This window comes from Euleptes europaea, unplaced genomic scaffold (assembly GCF_029931775.1).
Source record: "Euleptes europaea isolate rEulEur1 unplaced genomic scaffold, rEulEur1.hap1 H_1, whole genome shotgun sequence".
Classification (NCBI taxonomy): domain Eukaryota; kingdom Metazoa; phylum Chordata; class Lepidosauria; order Squamata; family Sphaerodactylidae; genus Euleptes; species Euleptes europaea.
In genome coordinates, this window is record NW_026612049.1 from 4,778,262 (window position 1) to 4,794,902 (window position 16,641).

Here is a 16,641-nt window from a genome sequence, read left to right on the forward strand (position 1 = left end):
AAAAGCTTTTTGGAAATCCAAATACACAATATCCCCAGGCTCATTCCTGTCCACATGCTTATTGACGCTTTCAAAAAACTCTAATAGTCTGCTTATGAATGCCTGGAAACTGTTCCAGGTATGTAGTGGAGATCCATTCATGGAAATGACTCAAATGTTAAAACCATTAGAAAGCTTTCTTTGTATGGGAATTCTGCATGCAAAACAAAACCATATGGGTTTAAAGCTTTTGTGACCTTCTACAGGCACATTAAACCTATTTCACAGAGGAGCATAAATGGGTGCAGAACTCACTGTGAAATCAAAAGTCTATGTGCAGAAGTCCTGTTTGTGGAGAAGTCCTGTTTGTTTTTGTTGGACAGTGGCACTCCTGAAATAGTGCAGTGATGTAGTGTGAAACATTTAAACTGCTACATTGTCTAACCATGAGCGAATTGAGGAAGTAGTTGATATGAAGTATTAAAGTGCAAAGGAAGAAGGTTCCTACTTTCTTGGGTTTATCAATAGCAAACTAAGGTTTTATTCAAAGCAAACTTTGTTCACGATGAAAATGAGCCTGGTTTATTAAAAAAAAATCCACCTGGTTTTTATGCTGGTTTCAAGGCTTTTTACAGCACATTCCTGAAAGGAATGCCCGCACTGGGCTTAGGAGGCACTGCCGAAACCTCTACCCGGAGCCAAAAACTACACGGTGCAAGCAAAAAGCTGGCGTATCTTATGAAAAACAAAAAGGGGAGTTCCCAAGCTGAAATGGCTTGGGAGGCCGACTAACGTCGGCCCCTCCCCCCAGCCAGCACCGTACCGCCCCGGGAACACCCCCCATGGCGCCATGACTCCCCGGGAATGCCTCCCAGGGTACGGTTAAGCCCTGGGAACACCTTCCGGGGCTCCGGAATGCCTCTTGGTTCGCTGCTGCAGCCTGTGCCGGTGGCCAAAGGCCGCCGAGAGGCTGCAGTGGCGACCGGGCCCAGCGCTGCTGCAGCAGCAGCCAGGGACCAGAGTCCAGGCCTGCATGCCAGCGCTGGGGCCACCCACACCGGCGTGCGCCATCTGGGCACTGGTGGTGTGGGCCCCTGCACCGGCGGAGGCCTTTGTCGGCCTCCTAAGGCCTTTCGCCGCGGCTGCCAGCGCATTTGAGGAATCAGCTGTTACTTGTCTTTGAATCATTTTTATGATGACATGTTATTTTGATATTTTTTTTAAAAATCATTCTAATCATTGCTGATTAAAAACCATTTCTGGAGTTTTGTTAAGGAGGACAAGATATATGTGTATTAAATGGCCTTATAGTTGGGTCTGAGATTGATGAGAGTCGAGATACTGGCCGCGCCCAGCTGTATTTTGTTTCTGAGAGGAAAATACCTTTTTCTTTCTTTTCCACAACTCAAGCCTTTATTGGCATATAAAAAGGAAGAACATATATTTGGATAAAACCGAGTACAAATAAATAAAATTGGATAAAACCATCCCAAATCAGCCATTAAGGAACGCTACACACCATTCACGATACCTGATTGCTAACTGTAGGAACCTTGCCACTAATTCAATTATTTTTAGGTTTTGTGTGGTCATAAAATAGGATGTCCTTATTTCACCAGAGAGCCATTCCCTGTTTACAAACAGTGGGTCAATGAATTGGGATCGGCTACAAGCATAAAAGCAACAATTAAAAAAGACATGCACAAGGGGTTCAATTTCACCATTCCCGCAGGGGCAAACTCTGTCCACAAATGGGATTTTATTAAATCTTCCATATAGCAAGGTGGAGGGTAGTGCATTTAGCTTGGCAAGCATATATGCTCTACACCAGGGGTGGGGAACCTCCGGCCTGCAGGCAGGATCCGGCCCCCGAGATCATTTTGTCCGGCCCCCGGCCCGCCTGCCGAGGTTGGGAGCTCCACAGCCCACCTGCCAAGGCCAGGAGCTCCACGGAGCTAGCTATCGCTAGCCAGGCCCTCCTCTCGGCATTTCAGGCTTCACTGGGAAGCAGGAGCGCATGCACAAAAAACTGGAGGCGGATTGGATGATTGTGGGGGCATTTCCCCCAAGTCTCCCGGCTTCCTTTTCCTTGCTTTCGGTTCCTCGTGAAAGAGAACACGTGCGTCTGGCCGGCTCTCTCAGCACCCCTCCCCTTAGCTGCCAGCTTTTTCCAGGTGAGTTGAACCTTCCTACCCCTCCTAGTTTGTTTGTGACCCGAGCGGCCGAGCGCTCCCCCAGCCGCAACCCCATACCACGGCCTGAAGCTGCTGGGGCGGCCAAAGCTCCTGCCTCCTTCTCCCCCCCCCCGCCCCGTGTGCTTGCCACGCCGCTGCTTAAAGTTCCCCGGGTGGCCAAAGCTCCCGTCTCCATTCTTTTCCCCTCCCCCTGTGTGCTTGCCGTGCCCAACCCTCCCCGTGCTCCATTCCCGCTGGCCCGCACGCTAGTCGTGCCACCACTGGAGGGTCCCCGCTGAGCCCTCCCCGTGCTCTGTTCTTCCCGCCCCCCGTGCTTGCCGCGCTGCCGCCAGAAGGTTCCCGCCCAACCCAACCCCCCGTGCTCCGTTCTTCCTACTTGCCGCTCTGCCGCCAGAGGGTCCCCGCCCAACTTTCCCCGTACTACATTCCCCCTGGCCTGTGCACTAGTCATGCCACCTCCGGAGGATCCCCGCCCAGCCGTCCCCGTGCTCCGTTCTTCCCGGTCGGCATGCTTGCATTTGTGTGTGTGTGTGTGTGAGAGAGAGAGAGATCCCCGTGCGGGGGAGGGGGTGCTTCCCCCTGTCACGTGCATGAGTGTGTGTGCATGATCCTGGGCTGCTGGGTGGCCCGGGGGGGCGGAGAGAGAGAGATCCCCATGAGGGGTGTGTGTGTGTTGGGGAGGGGAAGCCTCCCTTTCTTTCCTTCCTTCCTTCTTTCCTTCCTTCCTTCTTTCTTTCCTTCTTTCTTTCTTTCCTTCCTTCTTTCTTTCTTTCTTTCTTTCCTTCCTTCTTTCTTTCTTTTCTTCCTTCCTTCTTTCTTTTCTTCCTTCCTTCTTTCTTTTTTAAAAAAGTATATATGTGTATTGAAGAAAGCGGTAGGAAGCAACACTGAAAGTTTTTCATTGCCTGGCATATTATGACTTTGAAAATCAGCCACAGTTACAGTATTTCTTCAGTCAAATATTAGACAGGATGTCATTATCTAGGTTATCGTTATCAAATGTGGTGCCTATGTGATGTTGCTTCCCATTTTGGAAACAGAATATGTCATGAAGTGAGAGAAATTATAGGATAATAAAAAACTAAAATTCAAAAAAAGGAATAAGTTATATTCTAAATAGATTTTCTGGAAAGTAAATACCATTGAACTCGGTGAGACTTAACAACATTTAGAATATTTGAGATCTGGCTGTGAGTAACATAAAATGTGTTTCTAAATATGATGAAAGCTGCATGAATAAGGAGACTGTATTATGATCTGAATTCAAGTGGTATTTGTGAGCAATTTTTTTTATAGCTTCTTTGGTAACCTAATTCAAACTAACCTTGATCAGGGAAAAATACCTCAAAGAGTGAACGTGATGTTGATTATCTATGACAACAGCATCATCTATATCTAAAATATGAAGGAAGGAAGGGATGCACTTAAGGTCTATTCATTCATGTGGATTACATGATGTAGACGAGATTTCTGTCATCTGTCTCTCACACACTTGTCTACACACATGCACTCACATTTATTTATGTTCTAGAATATATATTTTCTGTGTCCTATGAGTTTCAGAGTAAGGCCATATACCATACTCAATCAGAAATGTTGGCCTAGCATTTTAACACTTTGTTAACAGAATCAGAATTTACCGTCTTAAATATGCTTTCTAGTATGACATTCTGCAGAAGATGCGTCATGCCAAGCTACTTGGCATTAACAGTTCAATTCTGAATATGTTCTAGTGAACTAAGCACAAGAAGTCACTCTGCTGACATCATGCTTCTATTACTATAACCATAAATAAGGGTTCATATATGGAGTGATGGATTTCTTTCTTCCCTTCTCCTGTCTTTGCATCTTTTTTGCTAATTCCTACTGCCCATCATTATGGTTGCTTGTTACATTTGTACAAGAGAGGGACACACAAGAACATGCATGGGAAGCGAAATAGTATCCCACTCCTGGCTGGTCCTTGCTTCTTTTCCTCTTGCTCAACCCCCCAGTTGTCTCACTACCTCTGTTTTCTCCCTTTCTCCCTAACTCCCTCATTATCTTCATCCCTACCATTTCTGCTGCTGCATTCTCCCTCTTCTGCCAACCCTGTCACTTCCACTATCTCCCTTCTCCCACTGCCTACTTCTCCCTTCCCCACCTTCTTTTCAGTGCTGCTTCTCCCTTTACCAATCACCGTTTCCCCTGCCTCCCCTTTATCTCTTCCTTCCACCACTTCTACATTTAGAAAGCCTTGTGTGTGATATTACTGGGAAACCCTATAATAATCACTTGGATCTTGGTCAACATTTTGTTGAAGTTGTGATGTACCTATGGGTATTTCAAAGCGGCTAATCTCTTGGGGTGTTTCTTTCACTTTAGATTAGGGCTATTTTTCCTTCCCCTTTCCATACCTGGCCACATTGTGCCAATTTTTGATCCACACTCTGGGGCTAAGTTTAGACTTAGATATGTGACTGACATTAACAGTGGCTATTCCTACCTGACCTGGATAGCCCCAAGCTGGTCTGATCTCTCAGATCTCAGAAGCTAAGCAGGGTCAGCCCTGGCTAGTATTTGGATGGGAGACCTCCAAGGAATACCAGGGTCATGATGCAGAGGCAGGCAATGGAAAACCACCTCTGAACATTTCTCGCCTTGAAAAGCCTATGGAGTCGCCATAAGTCAGCTATGACTGGACGGCGATCTCTCTCCTCCCTAACTAGGCTAAATTGTAAACCAGGATAGGTAATCAGTTTTGAGATTAAGGGTTAACCATGATTAATATCAGGGCAAGTATTACATCAAGTTAGAAGGAAAGGTGGAGTCCATTGTAGGAGTGAAATCTGGAATTGTGAACATGTAATCCTGCATGTTGTTCCTGATTTATTGATCATGGTTCAGGTATAGAAAGAATAATATCCTCACTGCCATCACCCATAAAATTAAATCACACATTTTTCTTTTTTCAGTCATTTTCCCTTTTTCAGTCATCAGTATATTCTGGTAGGGGAGGGGCCATGGCTCAGGGGAGGGGCTGTGGCTCAGTGGTAGAGCATCTACTTTGCATGCAGAAGGTCCCAGGTTCAACCCCCAGCATCTTCAATTAAAAAAGGGTCTAGGCAAGTAGGTGAAGTGAAAGACCTCTGCCTGAGACCCTGAAGAGCCGCTGCCAGTCTGAGTAGACAATACTGACTTTAATGGACCAAGGGTCTGATTCAGTATAAGGCAGTTTCATGTGTTCATGTGTTCATGGTACAGAGAATTTTATTGATCATAGGAAAAATATAAAAAGATAAATATAAGTTAGTTAGTTCAGTTTATTGTTGTTACGGTCGTAGACCAGCACAAATAAATATAAGGTATAATTTCAGCTGGGAAAGGAAGAACTATAGAACATAAAACTGCAGTATGAATATTTCCATTGGTTATTTGATATGTGAGACACATATAATGAGATATATTTCAACCAGGGAGAACTGGATTTCAGTCTTGCTTTAACTATGGGTTAATTGTCTGTCCTTGGACAAGTTAACATGATTTAAGATCCATAGATTTTTTCATATATTGACACTTAAAATTATTTTGCCAGCATTTCTGGCTACAAAACATTCATTTGATGAAAAAAAGAGAATTGCATTGTCTGTCATTGGTATATGATGCCTCAAATGCTATCGTCAAATAAATAATGACTTAGCTTCTTGTGTAGAAATAGGGACTGCAATTTCATAGCCAGTTGTACATTGGTGGTCTACATTTGGTTGCAGTTTTTAAAATTAGCATAAAGATAGTATTAGTTAAACACTGAATTGTGTTAATTGTAGCTTACTGTCATAACAAGTGATAGGATTTAGTGTAGGTTTGTCAAACAATTAAAATAAATTGTACTTTTGTACATTCTTCGACTGTTTTTTCCCATCAGCCCATCAATAAGTTAAAGTCTTGTCGTTTACAGCAATCTTTCTGTTGTTCCTTTCTCTTTCTCTACTCTTTTTTTCTACCTGCCCTAAAGCTACTTAAGGAGATAGCACGGAAACGCAGAAGCATTCGTTTGGGGAGAGAAGCAGTTTTAAAGCCATATATTGCAGCACACTTTGAAGTACTTCCTACTGAGTTCACCCTGGGGGATAAGAAACAGTATGGTGGCTTTGAGAACAAGCAGCTCCAAAATGGTCAAGAATATGTTGTCTTTATTTTAGCTGTTATGGAACATTCAGAATCTGTAAGTTGACTGCAGGTTTTAAGTTGTTGATTTGTTCCTAGAACGTATTTCTTTGACATTCCTGTTGTATTTTATTATCTTCTGTAAGTTGAGTTATGTAATGTGTAAAATGGTTCTTTTCAAAAATCTGTACTTATTTTCAGTGGCTTCACCAGGTTAGGGGTCAAATTCTCTTGTTAAAGGTTCTTTTTGTAAATTCTTATACCTTAGTAGTCTTGTATAAGGATAAATACCAATATGTGTATATTCAACACACAACACTTTCCATATTTTTCTTCCCTCTTTCTTCCCCTTTGCTCTCTTTTTTCCTCATGTGACTTTTACTCATTATTACTTAACTGGATGAAAATCAGACTCTGAATTCACAGGGATAAATACCATATATACTCATGTATAAGCCGACCCGCGTATAAGCCGAGGTGCCTAATTTCACCCCCAAAATGGGACAAAATTAGGCACCCGCGTATAAGCCGAGGGTCGGCTTACACAATGCCCCTGCCCCAGTTCGCCCTCCCGCCCAGCCTCCCGGGCCCTCCACACCCACCACAACCCCAGCACCACCCTAGGGGGGAGGGAGAAGAGCCCCTGAACCCCTTACTCACTGGGAGGACGAGGCCCACTGATCAGCTGGAGGCGGCGGCAGGGAAGGCGCGCGGGCCGGCGGCAGCCGTGGGGCCTGCCTGTGCACAGGAAGGCCCCGCTGGCCGCTCCCAGGCCGCAGGGAAGGCACGCGGGCCGGCGGCGGTGGTAAGTTCCCCCTCTCTCCCCCTCCCCCTCCCCTACCGTATAAGCCAAGTTGGCTTTTTTCAGCCCTTTTTTGGGGCTGAAAAACTCGGCTTATACGTGAGTATATACGGTCGTTACACTAACAAAAAAACAGATTAAATTTAGGAGTTCTATCACTTGCAGATAATTTTGTACACCCAGGTAATGGATTCGCTCTCATGAATTTCAGGGAGTTTTTAATTACCGGTACTATTTATAGCTCTTTTATTGTTAATATAAATATACCAAAATATACATTTCAATACATTATTGAATTAATTTACAATAGGACAGTGAGATTACACCCAGGCTGGACACTCCAACTTTCCTTTCATGTGTTATTATCTGGTTCAGAGGTGATATGTACACAGATATATATAATCATTGCTCTCTCTGCCAATTTTGGAAGAGTAAGCAGTGTATATTTGCAGAATATGTGTATACTTTACCTTATGTATTAAGTGTGTATATACCCTAAACAAAAAAATGGGTGTTGGCCAAATGGCATGATGTCATTTCTGAGAAGTACCCGGAAGTGGTGTCAATCCTCACTAGGAATCTGGTGATTCCTAGAGAGGACTGATATCACTCCTGGGTTTTCCCTGAAGGTGACATCATTATGTTGTTGACAGCAGCTCCCCCATGCCCCCCATCTCTATCTGGTTGCCAGGCCATGTCTGGCATCCTACTGATCCCATTACATATTGACTTCACCCTCATGTCTGAATGTGTACATTTTAAGATTGTTTTCATCATCATAATCATCATTGTTTGTATCCCATTCAAGTTCTAAACTTTGTTTCTTGGAATCTTCTGAGCATGGAGTAGGGGTCACTGGGGGTGTGGGGGGGGAGGCAGTTGTGAATTTCCTGCATTATGCAAGGGGTTAGACTTGATGACCCAGATGGTCCCTTCCAACTCTATGATTCTATGAATCACTGGTCACTATTAATGAGTTCTGAAGTTCATGGTCATATCTTTTTACTGTGCCTTTTTTTTAGAAGGGTCCTCTCTTGCCTAGAGACATATTGCTCAGACAGTGGTACTCATTGCCAAACATCTTTGGAAAAAGAGAACTAATTAAGGACATTCTTAGCTAGCTTCTTTAACTACAGTAATTTGTCACTGATTTTATCAGTGAAATGCAATAAAGTTAAAAATAATGTAACAAGTAGAATTCCTGAGGTGATCTAAATAATGAGTTGTATATATTTTTCCTCTTATGTAATTCATCACTTTCTTATGAGCCTTTATGTTTCAGTTGTTTTAACTGCGTGTAATACAGCTTAAGAAATAATTAAGCAGTCATGGAATGAGAATTGTGGAAAGGCGCAGTAGACATTCTTAATTGGCTCTTAAACCTGCCACATATTTGTGCTGGTCTAAGCCTGTTGAGTTTCGTTAATCCAAGTCAAAGGCTTGGTGGCTCTTCTTTTTGTGAGAATTTTGTCTGTTTGATTGCAAAGGGGAAGCTTTCTTTAGCTTGTTTTTACAATTATCACTGTGTTTTACAATCACCATCTGGGCTGTTCCTTCTGTACTTAAATATTGAAATTGGTGCAAAGATAATTACAGGAATAAAAACTATGGACAAAAAAGAAGTTCAATATCCCCAACTACACTTTCACAAGAAAGCTGTTTTGAAGCATTTTTAAAAAATCTTTTCTACTGTATCATTAAATAAGAATCTTATTTCCCTGTAGACCATGTATGCAACTAGCCCATATTCGGAAACTGTTGTGTCAGTGGATCTTAATCCCCAGCCAATTACAGATGAAGAAGAGGGCTTGATTTGGGTTGTAGGACCAGTTCTAGCAGTTGTGTTTATCATCTGTATTGTTATAGCTATACTGCTTTATAAAAGGTAAGTTTACAAAATAGTTTTGAAAGAAAGGCAACCTTTAGACGTTTTGAATGTTATGATCCCATTACATATGCAACTGACTTATGGCAACCCAGTAGGGTTTTCAAGGCAAGACACTAACAGAGGTGGTTTGCAATTGCCTTCCTCAGCATAGCAACTCTGGTATTCCTTGGTGGTATCCCATCCAACTATTAAGCAGGGCTGACCCCTCTTAGCTTTTGAGGTCTGGCGAGATCAGGCTAGCCTGAGCCATCCAGATCAGAATATTATGGGGTTAGAATGCCTAAATGTTTACAGCAACTTTTCCCTCTATAATTTAATAATGAAGAAAGTAATAGCATCAAAATTAATTCAGACTACAGCACATGGAAATAAATTGGAGAAATCAGACAAACACCCCTGTTTTGCCAAATTTAGGCAAAAACAGAAAAGAAATGTCTCTGAAACACCAGGAAGGAACAAAGAACTCCTTTAGAAATTGGCACTTCAGTTTTGAACTATAATAACTTACATATTCCTAGCAGGGGATAAAATGAGAAACGGGGTTGGTTTTTTAAGAAACAAAAGGGGAGAGGGAAATGAGACATGATGAATACCTCTAAAGTTTTTGTTTGTGGTCCTAAGTAATATGGTAATTCCTGACAACAGTAAAATCCTTATAGCATTCTATATAAACATGAAAAATAGAGAAAAAAATCATGCATGGTGTATTTTTAGAATGTGGAAACAATTTACCCAACCTTCTTCTGTGAAGAGCAGGGGGAGTTTTTTCCCCTTTAGTGAACCCCATCTTCATAGTCCAAGCATATTTGAGCTGTTTCTTTTAATGTGGCAACTAAAAGTGATTGATTTTTGCTTTCTGTTACTTAAATATGCAAAAGTGAAGAGCCAGTGAGGAGTGGTGTGTAGTGGTTAGCATGTTGAGCTAGAGTTCATATCTACCCTTGTGAAGGAAATTACTGGGTGACCTTGGCCCTTTCTTCTAACTGACCTCACAAGATTATTATGAGGATAAAATGGATGAGAGGAGAACCATGTATTCTACCTTAAGCTCCTTGGAGATAAGGTGAAATAAAAATACACTTCACTTAGTGGAAAATGCAAGAGTTTTATAGCTGCATCTCACACTTTTACTGTTAACTTTTTAAAAGAGTATGTTTGTTGGATAATATTATATCCAAATATACAAAAAGCTTTTCTCCTGCCAATATAATCCATAAAAGATATATATGCCATAGATTTCGGATATGCCATAGATTTAGACATTATTTTTTTACAAGATAGTCTAAAGAAAAAGAAACTTTTTAAATATAACTTCCCTTCCAGCCAAAATGCTATCTTCAGCCATAAATAACTTTCTTTGGATATAAATGGCATTCTCCATTTTTCTATTATTATCAAATATCAGGTGCTTTCATTGTCTGTTACTTCCAAATGTGAATATCTTATTCCTTTTGATTCTAAAACACTGTTTCCTACTGTCATTGTTACTCTGTTGTCATTGGCCAACTAACATTTAACCTCTTTCTCCCCTTCTTTGCTGCATAATAATGGAGTAGTAAACCTGACAGGTGAGAAATGAAAAACAGTCATGCTTTCTTTTCTCAGGAAAGGGGAAATGGGAAATAGAGTACAAAAAATGTACCAGTCTAAGCCTGCAATCCTATGCATACTAACCTGGGAATTATCCCTATTGAACACAGTGGCATTTCTAATTAAATAAGCATATGATTGCACTACAGATGAACCCAGCTGACAATGAGAATGCCTTAACACAGCAATGAAATTTATATCTTTAGAAGTCAGATACCCATATAAAATGTTTTTATTTCGGGGCTACTGGTGAAAAATATATTCAGTCTTTCAGATTTGTTTTCTGTAACATTTTCCAAGCGATCATAAAATTGATTTACAAGAGTAGAATACCAGGATCTCACTTGGAATGGTGCTAAAATCAGAAAATGCAGCATATGAGGAATTGGTCCATTATTGATTAATGCATTAGGTTTTCACCACCTGGAATCCAAGATTCAACTAAGAAATGCTGCTAAAGAAAAAGTGTTTTGCAGCCCATTCCTGAGGGGGAAGGCTGCACTGGTGGCTGGAGGCCACCCCACACACTGTAGCTGAAACCTTGCCCTTACTTGCAAGCCCCATGGAACCGCTCCATAGGGTTCCATGGGGCTTTGCCACTTCAAAAGGGGGCGTAAGTGCAAGTAAGGGCAAGGGGGGCATTCCCGGACCGAAAGTGCTTGGGAGGCCTAAACGCGGCTTCTCCCCTGGACCAGCCCAGGAATGCCCCTGGGAGGATGGCTCACAGAGGTGCGCTGTTCAGACGCCGGCATGAGGCTGTGCCTGTGTCCCTGGGTAGCACTGCTGCGGCAGCGCTGGGAGGATGGCTTGTGTGTCCCCCTGACGGTGTCTGTGCCACCCTGGGTGGCGTAAGTGGCATGGGGGCCAGGGCAGGGGGCCTGGACGCCAGCGCAGCCCCTTCCTGGCCTAAGGACTTTCATCCTTTCGGCTCAAGAATGGGCTGTGAGTCTGCCCTCCACAATCCCGGAAAAGTTCCAGATCTGTAAGGATGTTTCACATACTTTGAAATTGTAGTCACTGGCCTCATTCACCAAAACGTTAGGCATGACTAAATCCCATAGAAAACAATAAAACTTTAGCATTTAACAGTAGGCTTGAATTAATTTTAATAGGATTTAGCCATGCATAATTATTTTGAACTGAGCCAGCTTTTTTTCAAACAAGCCTATTATTATAAATGATATTATAAACTTCTTTCGTATTGTTTTATATTAATTTCAAACACTACATGTCTATATAAACATTATGCTGTTTGTTTTTAATTGCATTGTTGTTTTTCATGGATTTTACAGAATTTGGGGCTTCCATTCACATTTTAAAAAGCTGTAGAAATTTATGGCAAAATAGTACAAGTGCTTAAATATATCTCCATTCATTAATTATTAACGTCTTGCGTAATCTTTTTAATGAGCATGTTTGTTTTGTCCATGTAGGAAAAGGGCAGAGACAGACTCTAGAAAGAGCAGTATACCCAACAGCAAGGAAATTCCTTCCCACCATCCCACAGACCCAGTAGAACTGCGGCGCCTTAATTTTCAGACTCCAGGTAAGATGCCAAATATCCTTGTTGCCAAGTATTCTTGTTTATAGTTCTGTAAGCTGCATATTGTCAGTGTCTGCCCTAAGTAGAACTGTTTTGCTATGACAGAAGTCAAACATAGAATGCTGAATTTAATTGAGTTCATTCACGAGAACACACGAAGCTGCCTTATACTGATTTAAACCATAGGTCTATCGTGGTCAGTATTGTCTACTCTGAGGGCTCAGCTGGACATGATGGCATTCTTGAGTCCACCACAGGGATGACACCTTTTGGGGGATGAAGTTCCTTGTTGGCACCATGGTATGGGGGGAGGGGCTCCTGTTCTTTCTGCTTGTGTGCTGTTTTCAATAGCCCAAATGCTGGGGGGTTGGGCTCTTGAAAACAGTAGCCCCTCTTCCCCCCATGCTACGGTCCTGACCAGGATTGGGCCCCTGCAGCATTTGTACACACAGGGAATTTCATCCCTAAAATGACAGCAGTGGACTTGTGGTGGACTTGGGGAAGCCATCGTGTCTAGCTGGGCCTGGACTGGCAGCAGCTATCTAGGATCTCAGGCAGAGGTCTTGCACATCACCTGTTACCTGATCCTTTTAACTGGAGATGGTGGTAATTAAACCTGGGACCTTCTGCATGTAAAGTAAATGTTCTACCAGTGAGTCACAGCCCCACCTTTAGTTGAACTTAATGTGTTTCTTATTTGGATTTACTGGAGAGACTTTAGTCTGAAAAAAACTCTTATAAGGTTAACATTATTCCAGCTGGGTTCATTATAGGGAGCTGCAACAAATTAATTTTATATATGCTAATATTTAATATAGACAAATGCAGAGATAATGCATCACTTCCTTTAATTATAGTTCCATTACTGGGACAATTTGTAATCATGCTCTTCCTCCTTCCAACTCCAACCTGGTCAAGTGTAACCTGGCCTTCCAGCACCAGCCTTTAGCATGGGTCAAGGCTGCAACAGCACCACTGTTAATCATGGTTAATTTTACCAGGCTTCCATCTTTAGCTCTGGTTATGATGAAACCCTTGTTTGTGTTTAGACATGACATGTTTTTGTGTGTGTTTATCATTTCATGGTTGAAACATCAATTGTGGACCAGGCCCAAGCAATTCAGATTAGCAGCTTGCCCCCACCACACACACAGACACACACACAGAGACTCCCATTCCATTCCTATAGTCTCATGAACTATGAAAGAAAAAAAATCTGTTTTATTTCTGAAAGACGTAAGTAGAGCATATCACAGTAACAGACACAGCCTGGGGCAAAAAACCCTGGATTACCCAGATCATAGTAATGTACACCCAATTCCCATCTTGCCATGCTTGAGCCCTGATGATGACTCACATGTATGAAACAAACATCAAAGATCAAATCTTACAAACTGGCTTTTCAGATGAAACCCCTATGTCACAGCACCTATTTCACATACTTTAAGGACCATCTACTCCCATATGAATTTACCTGAACATTTCGGTGTTTTGGGGCACTGTCTTTTGGGTGCCCCATCATCTGAGGCTAGAAGGGTGGCAACCCAAGAAAAGGCCTTCTGAGTGGTAGCACCAAAACTGTGGAATTCCCTACCCAGGGAGATTCATCTGTCACCCTCTATCGTTGTCTTCCCACCCGTGGGTGAAGATTTTGCTGTGCCACTTGGCTTTCCCTTACCGACCCTCCTTCCTGTTTGTTTTAATTGCTGTTTTATATATGTATCTAGGCGTGTATCTATGTATTGTTTTTTTAAAGTGGACTTTAATGTCTTTTTGTTCACCCCCTGGAGGGCCCTGTTTGGGTGAAAAGACAGGATACCAATTATGTAAATAAATTAATTAATAAAAGATCTCCTGAGACTTATAAGATGTTATGAATTCTCCCTAAGAACAGTAAGTAAGAAAAGTGATGGTGATAATGGCAACTCTGGGCTAGGAAGTTCCTGCAGATTTGAGAGGTGGGGTTTGGGGAGAGGAAGGACCTCAGGGCCCACCCTCGAAAGCAGCCATTTTCTCCAGAGGAACTGATCTCTGTCATCTTGAAATCAGTTGTAAAGCCCAGAGATCTCCAGGCTCCACTTGGAAGTGGCAACCTTAAGTTACCTTTCAACTGAGCCATTTAAGGATTTAGCAGCCGTTTCTGAAAAAGTTATTTGTTTGTAAGTTTAGTTCCACATATCTCTGTATAATGAGTAGTTTCCCTCCTTTGACCTAGCATCATTAAAGAAACCACAGAGAGATGTTCACTTTCACAGCCCTATCTGTTGTAAATGTACTAGTGTTACCCAGGAAACAAGGGAGAATATGTGTGTGTGGCTTTAAAACATGCAGAGTCTGACCCAGGTTGCAGAATTTTTAAAGACTGTGTATATAATTCTGTGTTTGGAAGAGATATTGAGGGAAATGAAGGGGAGGCCATTCTAAATCAATAGTTTAATTGTTATTGACTACAGAGGATAGGTAATGTAAGGGAGGCATTCAAACGGATTCAGATGATAATTGCACTTAGGTCTGTTATTTATGGATTGGATCTCCCTGCTTTGACTTGGTTCATCGCACATTAAAGTAACCCCGGTTGGGGAAAACTGTATGCATTGGCTTGAATGATCAGGGATGAAACTGTGTGCTAATCGAGCCATGAATACAGAAAAACAGTCTCCCAAGCTCAAATCAAGTCCCTCCCCTTTAAATGCTGCTCTGTAATTGGCTTCCTTCGCAGTGCTCCCCGTGAGAGAAGATTTCCTTCCCCCCAAACCCAACTGCCACACAAAAAAGCATTTTAAGAACAAAAAACAAAAAATGGAGCTACATAAAAGAAGGGGGGGGGAGAAATCCAAACCTTGTTTTTAAAAAGCCTTTCTTTTTCTCAGAAAGAGCTCCGAGGTAGCAGGAAGCACTTGAATCCCCGCCTTTTTACACAGTGCTTTGTGATTGGCTGTGAATTGGTTGCCAATTCCCCTGTTTAACCATAGGCATGCTACTTTGAGGAGGGGTTGGGAAAGGGTGGGGCGTGATGGCATGGGGAAACTCAACCCAAGAACAGAGTATGTATGCTCTGTGACTCCGGAATGAGCCAGGATTAACGGTTTAATTTGGGCCAGAAGAGGAATGGGAAAAGCCAGGTTCGTTTTGGGTCAAAACAGTGTTGAACTTCCAAGGAATGAGATATCTTGCATACTGAAAAATTTATCCTGGCTGAAATGTGGAATAAAGGAGGTTAAAGCGACCATGCATAAAACACCTTATTATCAGCAGCAAAATCATCCATTTAAGACCAATCCATAATAATACTTTGCAGTTACATAGAAAGGGCTGCCAAGCCCCTGGTGGGGGCAGGGATTCCCCTGCCCAGATCCTGTTGTCCACTGGTGCTTGATGTGGCAGTGAATGAAAAATTAAAAAGAAGACTAAGGCCTTGTCTACTTACAGGAAGTTCTTACCATGGAGGTCCGGGCAATTCCTACAGCTAAAGGGTAACTTTAGAAATAATCAGAAACTCCATGGTAAGGATTTCCAGTTTTACCTAGTTTCCAGCAATTCCTAGAGCTATGCTTTGTCACTTCTGAGTAGCTTTCCAATCTCTGGGAACTTTGTGATAAAACCTTTCCATAAGTACACAAAGCTTTATTTTTCATTTTAATTTTTCTGGTGGTGTTTCCCCACAACCCTTCCATTGCCTGGCAACCCTACATAGAACTTTTTTTAAACTTCCCTTGTGCGTGTAGATAAGGCATGGTAAGTATCCCCAAAAGAGGGAGAGTTAAAGGTGATTCATACCTTGTCTGTTCCTGCAGATTTGAGCTGGATTTCCATTGTTGCATGATGATGGAAGCAAGTCTGGGGTGGAACAGAGTACAAAGTTTTCAGGTCGAGCTTTGTTCTAGGGTTTCCAGGCTGCAGCCTGGGAGCAGTTTGGGGCAGGGACTGCAGTGCTGGCATAATTTGGAGCAAAAACTTGAAATGACTCCATTATATTGGAGGGGTGTGTCTAGGAATTCCAAAAAGTCAATGGATTGCAAAAAAACCCTCAAACCTTTTTTTCCCCGGTATACAGGCAGTACACTGCCATTTTCTAGATTAATCGCCTTGAATAAGTACCAATCCTTTGTTCTTTATACTGACAAAAATGCCCATTTCCCACCACAGCGTATATTTAAAGAATTGAGGAATATATTTCTTTCCCCCCTTAACTTTAGCAGGAGCTTAGTGGGTGCAGGGTGAGGGGTGGGGTCTTGCGCGCATATGGCATGATGATGTCACTTCCGGTTTTATCCTAGAAGCACCAGCATCATGTGGGACACTCCAGCACATTCCTCCAAAACTATGGAAATGATAAATTTTTTTGGAAAGAGTGCTAGAGCATCCCCATGGCAATGCTGGTGCTTGTGGGGTAAGCCTGAAATGGCGATGGTGCGTGTGGGGGCCCTCCCCCTCTTAGCTGGCCTGCTTCCACTGTAATGCCAATCCAGGGGTCTCCTTTATTGGGGGAAATTAGCTG

At 42.5% G+C, this 16,641-nt stretch overlaps 1 protein-coding gene across 12 annotated transcripts in view; it reads left to right on the forward strand.

The window, feature by feature from the left end:
* Nucleotides 1-16,641, forward strand: part of LOC130492902 (receptor-type tyrosine-protein phosphatase delta) — a 618,706-nt gene that overhangs the window by 458,041 nt on the left and 144,024 nt on the right. For 6 of the 12 annotated variants that reach the window (XM_056866670.1, XM_056866671.1, XM_056866672.1 and 3 more), the window contains 4 exons: nucleotides 6,169-6,378; nucleotides 8,847-9,007; nucleotides 10,564-10,578; nucleotides 12,034-12,146. In XM_056866670.1, coding sequence (XP_056722648.1) covers nucleotides 6,169-6,378; nucleotides 8,847-9,007; nucleotides 10,564-10,578; nucleotides 12,034-12,146 — 499 coding nt within the window. The remainder of the gene's footprint in view (nucleotides 1-6,168; nucleotides 6,379-8,846; nucleotides 9,008-10,563; nucleotides 10,579-12,033; nucleotides 12,147-16,641) is intronic. The other 6 variants (XM_056866673.1, XM_056866674.1, XM_056866679.1 and 3 more) reach the window with 1 other exon arrangement.